The sequence below is a fragment of the Callorhinus ursinus genome, unplaced genomic scaffold, assembly GCF_003265705.2.
Source record: "Callorhinus ursinus isolate GAN/ISIS: 27379988/994484 unplaced genomic scaffold, GSC_fseal_2.0 scaffold59, whole genome shotgun sequence".
In the NCBI taxonomy this organism is placed as follows: Eukaryota; Metazoa; Chordata; class Mammalia; order Carnivora; family Otariidae; genus Callorhinus; species Callorhinus ursinus.
The window spans coordinates 2,009,499-2,022,173 of NW_027397121.1; the positions used below are offsets into that span (position 1 = coordinate 2,009,499).

The 12,675-nt window shown below is 40.0% G+C and overlaps 1 protein-coding gene across 1 annotated transcript in view; it reads right to left on the reverse strand.

Moving 5' to 3' along the window:
* DNAH8 (dynein axonemal heavy chain 8) overlaps positions 1–12,675 on the reverse strand; it is a 407,368-nt gene that overhangs the window by 68,940 nt on the left and 325,753 nt on the right. Inside the window, exons 76-78 of the mRNA XM_073884828.1 lie at positions 10,496–10,569; positions 8,304–8,456; positions 7,789–7,944 (exon numbers count right to left, since the gene is read on the reverse strand). Coding sequence (XP_073740929.1) covers positions 7,789–7,944; positions 8,304–8,456; positions 10,496–10,569 — 383 coding nt within the window. The remainder of the gene's footprint in view (positions 1–7,788; positions 7,945–8,303; positions 8,457–10,495; positions 10,570–12,675) is intronic.

A 12,675-nucleotide genomic window follows, 5' to 3' on the forward strand; every position in this document is an offset into this window, starting at 1 on the left:
AGAAAGGGGAACCGTCCTACACTGTTGGTGGGAATGCAAGCTGGTGTGGCCACTCTGGAAAACACTATGGAGGTTCCTCAAAAAGTTGAAAATAGAGCTGCCATACGATGCAGCAATTGCACTACTGCGTATTTACCCCACAGATACAAATGTAGGGATCTGAAGGGGTATATGCACCCCAATGTTTATAGCAGCAATGTCCACAATAGCAAACTGTGGAAAGAGCCAAGATGTCCACTGACAGATGCATGGATAAAGAAGATGTGGTATATATATATACAATGGAATATTATGCAGCCACCAAAAGGAATGAGATCTTGCCTTTTACAATGATGTGGATGGAACTGGAGGGTGTTATGCTGAGTGAAATAAGTCAATCAGAGAAAGACATGTATCATATGGCCTCACTGATATGAGGAATTCTTAATCTCAGGAAACAAACTGAGGGTTGCTGGAGTGGTGGGGGGTGGGAGGGATGTGGTGGCTGGTGATAGACATTGGCGAGGGTATGTGCTAGGTGAATGCTGTGAATTGTGCAAGACTGTTGAATCACAGATCTGTACCTCTGAAACAAATAATACAATATATGAAAAAAAAGAAGATAGCAGGAGGGGGAGAATGAAGGGGGGGAAATCAGAGGGGGAGACAAACCATGAGAGGCGATGGACTCTGAAAAACAAACTGAGGGTTCTAGAGGGGAGGGGGGTGGGAGGATGGGTTAGCCTGGTGATGGGTATTAAAGAGCATTGCATGGAGCACTGGGTTTATGCACAAACAATGAATCATGGAACACTACATCAAAAACTAATGATGTAATGTATGGTGATTAACATAACTATAAAAAACGTAAACTACCAACATTACTTCTAGACTCATACTTCTTTAGGTTAGGCTGTCAGGTATTAGACATTTGTATGGTGTGACTCCCACCCTCATCCCTTAGCTAATTAGATAGAAGATGGACAGCCAGCCCAAGAAAGCACAACCAGATTCCTCCTCCCAGGAATTTGAACTTAGAGCTCAGAATTATTCTCTAGAATTTATCCTAGCTAGAGCTTAAACTAGGGAGACTTAAACTTGGGTGCTATGAAGCACCATCTTCCACCTTGAACATAGAGAAGGTGAGAAGGAGCAGAGGTGCCTCAACAGATGGAGAGACGTGGTATCATCCCCGGTGCATGAGGGAGAAACCCGGCTCTTAAATGTGTCAACTTCTCTTGATGTCTTTCTGCTTCCTGTTCTCAACATTTATGTTGTCGTGATGTGTTTCTTTTTTTTTTAATTGTTTCATGTTGAAATATTTGGTTCTATAACCAGATTTTGAACCTTAACAGTAGGAAACATGTCTCCCATTTTTGTCTCCCCTTTTGCACCTTTTTTGGGAAAAGGATTATGATTGTATAATAAACACTAGATTGATTGTTGATTATTATCAGAATGAAAGGCATTCTCCTCACCCTCTTGGGGGTGATTTCTGAGGCTGAGACAGCAATTCAAAAGAATTTTTTGAGTGGATCCCAGAAACATTAAGGTGAGCCTCCTCCAGGTTATTTTGGAGCAACAGTGAGTTGGGAGACTCTATGGAATATTAACATGAAAATGCATTCAGCTAAACCTCGAGCCTCTGGAATTTCTTCCATCTTGAAGCCTTCAAAAAGAAGAAAGCTAACCACTTATTGGTGAAATGAAAATGTTTTCCCATTTAAAAAAAAAAAGAGAATCAACTCTAAAATAGTTTCACCTATGTTTGACTTAATTTTTGAAATCTACTGTTCAATTAGACAGGAGACTGAATGAAAAATAATTCTTCCTTTCCAATTACTAAAACTGCTTAAATTGGCTCTATGGAAACACTTCCACTTACACGCACTGAGTCATTGCAATTCCATTGCTCCTTAAAATATGATCTTTAAAAATTGCTATAATGCTGAGATTTGTTTCACTTTATGCTATTTACTATCAAATTTCATTTAAAGCATTTACTTTTTACATTGGTTCACTAAAGTTATAGACTGTTCAGCTTATCTCGGAAAAAAAAGACAAAATCTTGGGGGGGGTGACATCTTTCACAAATGAAGTCATTTCATTTTCTTGCAATTTTTTTTTTGGTACTCACTGATCTCTCTAATGACAGGAAAGAAAGAACCCTGAATTATCACCTTGGAATACTATCAGAATAGATTCAAACCATCAATAACTCATTTGGAAGCTCAAAAGCAGGGGGCTTTGCTAGATTTCTAATATTTGGAATACTGAATTTCTTCAGTCCAAATAGTATTTTTGAAACTATGGATGAGTCCTATGTGAGACAATGGAAAAAACATTAAAATCAATGTATTTTCAAGAAGTTTCAATCTAGTTGAGAAAATAAGACTTGGAAACAAGGAAAGGACAATGTGATGGTGACTATAATTAACTGTCAAAACGTAACAAATGATAAGCCTGAAGAAGACATTCAATCAGAGGCTCTGGGAAGAATGAAACTGAAGCTGGTCTTTGAAAAGAAGGGAGAAAAGACTTCCGGGCTTGGTGAAGGCCATGAGCAAAAACAGGAACACCAAGCTCCTGATTCATCTAGCAGGGCGCTGCAGGTAAGTGGTTTTACTGCAGCAGAGAGTGACCTTGGGTGAGTAGCCAGAACTACACGCTCACATGATGATTCAGAGGTGGAACATAGACAGATGTGAATGTCAGGATAAAGAGCTAAAACCTGATACAACAGAAGGGAGTTATTATTCATTATCAAGTTGGAGAGTGGTGATTTTAGGAAGACTAGTCTACTCTTTACTGAATTTGACCAGTATGGTTCCTTCTTTGTATACCAAAGAATCTGCAAAACAGAGAACTGCTAGTGAAATATGGAAAATTTGGAATCCTCCTTTGGATGCTGAAGACAAGTTACTCAACTAGGTCATCATCTTAATGATGTCAAAGCCATTTCCAATTTTATGTTAGATTCTACCTCAGCCCAATGAACCCACCTCCCATAGCCCAACACAGAATCACTTCAGTTGCATCTGTAAAACAAGGCTCTCTTTGGAACATCACATCCTGTTTAATTACTGGAACTAACATAAAATTAAAAATGCAATTCATATTACACAATATAAGGGAAACTTTAAAAGGTAAAAATAATGAACAGAAATAGCCAGAACCCCTGGGAAAAACCATCAAGCAAAATGTAAAAGATCTTTCTTTAAACCTGTATGATATTATTGTAATTATTCTGAAGACATTTAAACTAAGAACTTCATAATCTTGCCTTCCCAAAGCAAGACCTTAATATGCACTATTAAACTTGAAGGCAATGTTTGTCAAGGCTCACACTTGAGAAAGAAAACAAGATATAGGAGAAGAAAACACTTTTTGGAAAGAAAAACTGCTGGCAGTGGAATTCCCTGGATCCTGTTTGATATGGCCATTTTTATTTAATATTTAATTATCTTTAAGGGCCAGGATAAAATATCCAAGTCTACAACTGCTACTGCAAGACCCGAGAGCTCCTAATCAATGACTATCAAAAAACCTCATAGACTTGTGCATAAACCATTAGAAAAGTCCCAAAAAGTACACCTCAATGTTGGCAAGCCAAGGTGATGAGGAGAAAAATTCCAGACCATGGAAAGGACATAAAAATGATGAAGGACTCTTGTCTTAAGGGCAATGGATATTTGGCAGTTATTCTTAATTCCTGTTGTGTATTAGAATCACTTGAAGTTTTTAGAAGGACTAAACACCTCACCTTGCTGCCTCCTCCCAGGGATTCTGGGGCTCAGGCAATGACTGAGAACCATCGTATTAGACATTTACTGGGTCCAATGTACTGTTCAAACAAAGGATGGTACATTGACCATCAAAGGATGGTACACTGACCACCAGAAAATGCTATTCTGACTTTCTGCAGGAGGTATTGGGAGGACACCACAATGTAATTATTGAGTTTCAAAAGACCAAGACTTTGGAGGAAGATACATTTAAAATTAAGATTCTGAAGGATGAATGTAGCCTTGCTCTGAAACCCAGAATGATGCTGCACTGGAATTTCTGGGAAACCAGAGAGAAATGATGTTAAGGCCAGAGGGCAGATCCCACTGAGAGTAATCTCCAAGAGGATGTGGAAATGTCCTCAGGGATTAGTGGCCAAATGGAGCCAAGGCATCTACTAGGATGCTGGGGATGGTGGTGGTCTCCCATGGGGAGGGCAGGAGGGCTGGCTAGCTAGGGCAGAGACATCACCCAATTGCAGTAAGAGTGCTGTTGCTGCAGTAACTTCCTGGCCTCTGTGGATGGTAAGTTCCTGGTGGAGAGGGGAGGGAAGCCCAAGGAAGTCTGGGGCAAGAAGAACTTGGTGCAGAATTGGCTTGTGTATCTCTGCAGGTTCCCAGGGAAGCACCCAGGGCCCGCTTCTACTGGGTAAGTCTGTTCCTATCTCAACCACAAAACAAACCACACCCTTCACTATACCACCCAAGACACTTGTCCTTGACCAGCCAAGTCTACTTCCCCTTCTTATGGGGGGAGGGGGGAAGGTGTTCATTTTGTTCTCTGTAACAATGAGTGAGGTTCACAAAGCACATGATGCCCTTGAGCAGGGATAAGTTGATGGCATGAGGCCAAACCACAATTCAGTAAGCGAACTACATGGGGGTCACACAGCTCTCACATTTGACCTCTATTTCACTATCAGGTTCTGTATCCTGAGGGGTGATGGACTCCAGCATGAACACCTCCCCAGGCCTGAAGCTTCAGATTATGTGACATGAACCAATTCCCTGTTCTTTTTGTCCATCTCTACAAGGACAAATGCATATACCTCATATTTGTATAGAGCAAGCAATATCTAGGTTAAATTTGGAGGAATCGATCAATCAGCTAACAAATCAAGTGTTTGGCTATTATGTCCAACACTAGAGAAATCTAAGTCACAATCAATCCAACCCAGAATTGTCCTTCTAGTAATGGCTGCACTTTAAACTTTAATACACACATGAGTCACTTGGGCATCTTATTACAATGCAGATTTTGATTCAGCAGGTCTGAAGTGGGGCCTGAGACACAGTTCTTACAAGCTCCCGGGCCATGTAGAAGCTGCTGGCCCAGGACCACAGGCCCCTCAAGAATGCTGCATTTTCCTTTCAAGCCAGCTCTATCCTAAGAAGTAAAAGAAAATATTTAGGCACTATCACAGTAAATATTTCTGCTAATGATGGAAACAGGACAGAGGAAGCCATGCTTGAATTATCTATGCTCCCTGGGTAGTCATTGAACTTAATAACAGGGTTTTAGAAATGCGAAAAACTTGAAGGCTCACCTCCTTCTGCCTCTAAATACACAGATGGGGAAACAGAGGTCCCAAGAGGGACATAACTTGACGATCCTCACACAGCTAATTGATTTCATGGCGAGTCTAATGTCCCAGCCTCCTGGTCCTCAATGAGGTGCTCTTTCCAGCACACTATGACTGGATTTAACCTCCTAGACATTCAATCTCCTAGCTTCACGGCCCTAGCAATGGAGACTTCTTCTGTTTGAACCCAAATACACGTCCTGTCAAGTGTAAGCACACCTTAGCCCCATGACTGGCCCATGGTCCTGTTGTCCTTCTGTGTAGCACTTGGATAATGGCCACAAAAACACAGCTTGCTGCACTGACCATATGGAAAATACCCCAATCATCTCCCCATGATAAGCCCAGTGGAAGAGTTGAATCATCACTACTGGGAACAGAATCATAAAATATTATTATTTGTGAATTGGGAATTAAATAACAGAGTTAAAGTAATATTTGTATTAGAGTATGATAAGGCCTAGCAAAGCAAACAATTCCCAGATAAGAATGTATGAAATAGGCTTCAGTGACTCGAAAGCTATAATTTACAATCCAAAGGCCACAATCGGACTTAGCAAAAAGAACCACCCACAAAGTGTTTAACCTGATTTTAACTCTCTCAAGGTTAGGGGACCAATAGGGAGGAGATGCACAATTGTCTCCTCTACACAGCCCTCCCCACTGGGCAGCAGGGATCCTGGTAGAGTGGCAGGGACAAGGAACCTGAGGATAAATATGCCCAGGATGTTCTGAGATGAGCACCAAATTCCCCTCCACCTTTGGGCAGGGTGGGGAGAGAGGAGGGGAGGCTCTCCGTGCCGCTGTGCATAGCTAAACCATGGCTCCTGGCACAAGCCACATCATTCATTCCTTTCTCACTCCAGCCTCAGTGAAGGAAAAAATGTGGAAAGGGTTAAAGGAGCCTGTCCATCTCTCTCTCTGAAGTCAAGGAGTGAATCAAGTACGTTAAATTTATACAGCTTTGAAATACAGACCAAAATATAAAATCAAATGTAGAACAGAGCAACAACAAAATGAAAATATCCCATAGACAAGTGGCTGTGGAGCCACAAAATTACTACATTAATATATAAGTGTATGGTAAAAGCAAATCACAAACAACCTGGAAATGACAGATAACCACTGTCCTCCCAATATCAGCACCACCTTCACTGGTGGGCTCAAAACATACTTCCGTGTGAGGCAGGAGTGTCAGGCTTGACCCCTAGATCTACCACCAATGAACTTAAACTCTCTGAGCCTCAATTTCCTCATTTTTATTTTATTTTATTTTTCCTGAGGTGCAATTAATTTATTTTCACACACTGAAGAGATGGGGGGATGGACCCATAGTGGGACTGGGGCTCTGTTGTCCCTGCGTCTAGTTTAAAAAAATTCTCCTATTATTTGAGACAGTCCAAGGGATAGTAAATTCCCGAGAGTTTGAGGAAAATCAGAGGCTTTGGAGTCAGACTGGTTAAATAATCTATGAAAAGCATTTAGTATATAGTTGATGCTCCTGTTTTAGTGTCTACTTAAAAGTACTACCATCTTCATTCATTTATTTATTCATCTGGACATCTTATCAATTTCCTCATTTTTAAAAAAATTTTATTATGTTATGTTAGTCACCATACAATACATCATTAGTTTTTGATGTGGTGATCCACGATCCACTGTTTTTGTATAACACCCAGTGCTCCATGCAGTACATGCCCTCCTTAATACCCATCACCGGGCTAACCCATCCCCCTACCCCCCTACCCTCTAGAACCCTGTTTGTTTCTCAGAGTCCATAGTCTCTCATGGTTCATCTCTCCCTCCAATTCCCCCCCCTTCATTTTTCCCTTCCTTCTCCTAATGTCCTCCATGCTATTCCTGATATTCCACAAATAAGTGAAACCATATGATAATTGACTTTCTCTGCTTGACTTATCTCACTTAGCATCATCTCCTCCAGTTCCATCCATGTTGATGTACAAGTTGGGTATTCATACTTTCTGATGGCTGAGTAATATTCCATTGTATATATGGACCGGCCAGGAATGGTATGAACACCATCTCATATAATATTCACAACCCTTATGAGATGGTGTTCATACCATTCCTGGCTGGTCCAGGCACTTTGAAAACCAAATTCCTATCTAAATAATCCATGTTCACCTCACAAATATTTACTGAGCTCTGGCAATGCCCCAGATGCTGCCATGCTGGAGGGGATTCAGCAGTTACACAAAAGACAAAGTCTTTGTCTTCAAGAGTCTTACACTCTCATGGCCAGGGCAAGGGGCGGGGACAAGGGACATGTTAAGTACACAGACGAATATATACCAAGCCAGGTGTGGCGAAGTCCCATGAAGGAGGAAAAAAGCAGGGCAAGGAGAGCAGAGAGTGCAGCAGAGAAACAACAGGGCATCATTAACGTCCCCTTAAATGTGCAAACTGTGCCTGGAAGTTACCTGCACGGTGGAGTGTAAAAACGCTACTGTGTAAAGCATCGGCTTCCACATGGGTAAATTACTGATATCCAGAAGGTCTTGATTAATTCCGGCAAATGTTCTTTTCAAACCTGCGCGTATGCCTTGTGGTGGCTCATTAGTGAATTTGAGAGAAGTCTGTCGTAAAAAGCAAACACTAGTTTTGTTTCTGTAAATTATTATAAAGGATAAAGTAGAAATGACAATACTTCAGATAACAGTGTGCGTATGGTACATAAAATGTCAGTGGAAATTCTAAACTAATGACATCAATCATAGCTGAAACCCCATAAATTAGGACTGAGTCTTAGAACTCTTCTGCAGAAATATTTGCTATATAATATTGATGATTATAGTCAAGACCTTGACAATTATAAGATCTTGCAGACTCTGCTGGATCGAAAGCCCTGTCATGTTTTCATCTTTCAGTAATGTCACTATGCCATCTTTATTCAAATAACTCTTGAGGAAAAGACACTTATGTCACAGTAACAAACCTGAAGCAATGTAATTGGAAATCGATCATGGGGCTCAGTAGTTATCCACACTCGGAAGGAGTCATCATTGGCTTCAGTGGTGATTAATGTCTCTAGCAATTCTTCCATGAATTCTAGGCCAAGGTGACAATTTTGCAGTAATACCCAGCCACCCTGTATTCAAAAATGATTTCATATTAATTTCTTGTAATTTTTTCGCCATGATTTAAAAAAAAACAAAATGTATAATTTAAAAAAAAAAAAACCCACCTTTGCTTAGGGCATGTAAATACTCTGTTTTGAGCACCTGATTTTAATGAAATGACTACACGTCAATACAAACATTTCTTCTGCTACTGGTAAGACTGGAATCAAGTACAATCAAAACGATTGTACTCTGCTGTCTCTGGTTCAGAAGGAAACAAATTAAGAACTTGAAGTCTTGTGTAAGTATGGCACGTGCACCATCTAATGGTGGGAATGGGTATTTTGGAATTTGTAAAAGCTCATCCTAAAGTGAATCAGAACTGACTCACCCCCAAGCCAAATCATCCATAGACACAAAGAAGAGATGCACATTATCTCCTGAAAGTTGGAGACAATACATTTGGTGACTTGGGCTACCAGAATACTAAACCTTACTCTTTGTCATCACTCTTCCCATATAGACTCGAAACCACAAAACTTACTAAGCACTATTTTAATACTTGATAAAGCTATCTTTAGCAATATATAAGTCACAGAACCATCACTGTTCTATGAGAACATAGTTTAACCAGACAACATTTTGATACCCTTATATTAACGAGATCAGATCAATACAGCTACAAAATACTGAGCACAGTAAATACACGGTTTGTGTTTTATGCCTTCTACCGTGAGAGAAAATACAACTCAGACTGGCTTAAAGAGCAAAGCGGACATGTTGGCCTAGACAACTGGGGTGGCAGAGGAGGATGGACCTCACAGTTAAATTAGTTGGTGCCATCATGGATCCAGCTACCCGCTCGTTCTCCATTTTGTTCAACAATGTCAGCTTCATTCTAAATCTGGTGTCCCTCACGTGGCAAAGTGGCTGCACCTATTCCTGGGCTGTTGGTTTTATTTTTTCCTCTCATAATGTCATTATTATCAATATTTATCCCACCTTAAGAAACAGAACATGGAACTTATAAAAGCTAATATTCCAAAGAAAGTTAGTGTGAATGAGGTACTGAAATTTAAAAGTTTTTCATTCGTGGAAACTAAAGAAATTATTTAAGGTCCAAAGTTAAACTGTCAAATCACTCAATGGAGTGAATCATTTGATCTGAGTAAAAATAATAGTATGTAATTGCCTTGATATATATAAATTAGATAACAATATATTATTGTTATATATTGAATATAATTAAGTGATAAAGATAAAGGCTTCAGGCACTTGAAAATTAATGACTAACTTGAAAATTTGATGGACCAAGCAGAGACTTAGCTCATTAACCCTCTCTGGTCATTAATTCCCAAGGAAAAACTGCACCAAAGCTGCTACAGACCGTATGAGATCAAAAGCTTAAAAATAAACTGAGATCTTACTTTGTTTTTATAAGTGGTGCGATTTCTTATCACAGCTGAAATTGCTATCTACCAAGCATCTCTAGAAAATTAATGTTCTGTGTATTTATTAGGTGTGATGGAAAACATTTCTCAGCATTCCATCTAGCTTGCAATTTTCAATAAAAACCATTATCAATATTTAAGCATAACATCCTCAAATATTTCTTATTTGTGTGAAACTACCCATTAATGAAAAAAAAAGAAGTCTGACTTTAACCAAAAAATGAAATTTAACTGTCTTGGTCTGTCACTTCTTAAGCACTATTAATATTGATTGTGAAATTCCAGGTAGAGTTACATTCTTAGAAACCAGGGAGTGTGTCTGCCTAATATATATATATATATATATATATATATATTTAGTGAAAATAAGATGGAGATTATACTATGGAAAATAAAACAAGCTTTCTGTGGGGATATCAGGAGCAAACCAGCTTGAGGTTTAATATTCACTGGTAATCAAAGGTTAACTATGCATCCATTAAAGTAATGGAAAACTGATGATGGAGCATCCGAGGCAGAATGCTTCAGCCACCACTGTGGCGGTCCAAGGTAGACCTGATGGCCAGAATGCTAATAGGAAGAATGATGCACTAGCACTAGCTGGCCTCGCTACCTACCTGCTGCATGGACATCTGAATCAGCTTTCTAGCATGTACCTCTTGTCCTTGTCCCATTGAGATAGTTCTGCATTCTGTAACATAGGAGAGGGATCACTACGATGAAACATAAATTTTATCACAGAATTGGGACAAAAAATCAATTTCTGAATGGCCATAGCCACCTTCCCTCCATGGCTTCTAAGAAAGCCCCTTGGGAATAAAACAGGTGTGGCCTATGGTTGTGTTGATGAGAGAAATAGGTGGGGAGAAACTGGAGGCACCACGTGAAGAAGTGAGGGCAAAAGGAGAGAGACAAAGGGCAAGGGGCTGGGCTTTTAGAGAGTTTGGGGCTGTTTGGAGATAAGGAGGAGAAAAAATGATGGTGGGAGAGGCAGCTACAATGCTATCACAGGTATTTAGAGGGAAAGAGGATTTTTGAGTTTTGCCGTATGTTTTGATTAGAATCTTTCTTTGGTGGTTTCACGGATACTTCCATGAAAATGTAATTGGGTTTTTATTCCTTTAAGATGTCAGGTCAAGCAGTGCTTTCTGTCTGTTTTGATTTTGTTTGCATGGCTGCCCATTTTCTGAGATAGGACTCAAGGCAATTCGGCCCCAGGAGGGCTGCATTGAGGGCTGCATTGAAGGATAACTGCTCCTTAGACTAGATCACCACCTTGGAACTGAGTGTGAAGAGAAAGTGGAGGCCACTGTAAGATCAGAAGTGTGATAACAATTTGGGGGAGAATACGCTATTTAGGCTCATATTTTTTTTTTAAAGATTTTATTTATTTGACAGAGAGACACAGTGAGAAAGGGAACACAAGTGGGGGGTGGGAGAGGGAGAAGCAGGCTTCCCGCCGAGCAGGGAGCCCGATGCGGGGCTCGATCCCAGGACCCTGGGATCATAACCTGAGCTGAAGGCAGACGCTTAATGACTGAGCCACGCAGGTGCCCCCATTTAGGCTCATTATTGAATCGGAGAATCCACTTGCGCTGTGCCATATAAACTCACTAAATGAAGAAGTCTATGAATCATGCTTGTGAAACTGGAACTGGAAATTAACTTTAAAAAAATTTTTTTATTTAAATTCAACTTAGTTAACACAGAGTTACAGGGGTAGAATTTTGTGATTCATCCGTTGCATAGAACACTCAGTGCTCATTACATCACGTGCACTCCTTAATGCCCATCACCCAGTTACCCCATCCCCCCACCCCTCTCCCCTCCGGCAACCCTCAGTTTGTTCCCTACAGTTAAAAGAGTTTCTTATGGTTTGCCTCCCTGTCTGCCTTCATCTTCTTTTATTTTTCTTTCCCTTCCCCTATGTTCATCTGTTTTTTTCTTAAATTCCACATGTAAGTGAAATCATATGGTATTTGTCTTTCTCTGACTGACTTATTTCACTTAGCATAATGCCCTCTAATTCCAACCACATCATTGCAAGTGGCAAGATTTCATTCTTTTTGATGGCTGAGTAATATTCCAATGTATATATATACACATCTTCTTTATCCATTCATCTTTGAGAAGATATTTCATATGTCTGTTGGCCATCTGTATGTCTTCTTTGGAAAAATGTCTATTCATGTCTTCTGCCTGTTTTTTAAGTGGATTACTTGTCTTTTGGGTGTTGAGCTAAATAAGTTCTTTATAGATCTTGGATACTAGTCCTTTATCTGATATGTAATTTGCTCTTTCTATATTTTGGCTACTTTGGACAGTGCTGCTATAAACATTGGGGTGCATGTGCTCCTTTGAATCACTGTTTGTATCCTTTGGATAAATACCCAGTAGTGCAATTGCTGGGTCATAGGGTAGTTCTATTTTTAACTTCTTGAGGAATCTCCATACTGTTTTCCAGAGTGGCTATACCAGACTAGATTCCTACCAACAGTGTAAGAGGGTTCCCCTTCTCCCCCATCCTCACCAACATTTGTTTCCTGTGTTGTTAATTTTAGCTATTCTGACAGGTGTGGTTTTGATTTGTATTTCCCTGATGATGAGTGATGTTGAGCATCTTTTCATATGCCTGTTGGCCATCTATATGTCTTCTTTGGAAAAATGTCTATTCATGTCTTCTGCCCGTTTCTTAACTGGATTACTTGTCTTTTGGGTGTTGCACTAAATAATATCTTTATAGATCTTGGATTCTAGCCCTTTATCTGATATGTCATTTGCAAATATCTTCTCCCAT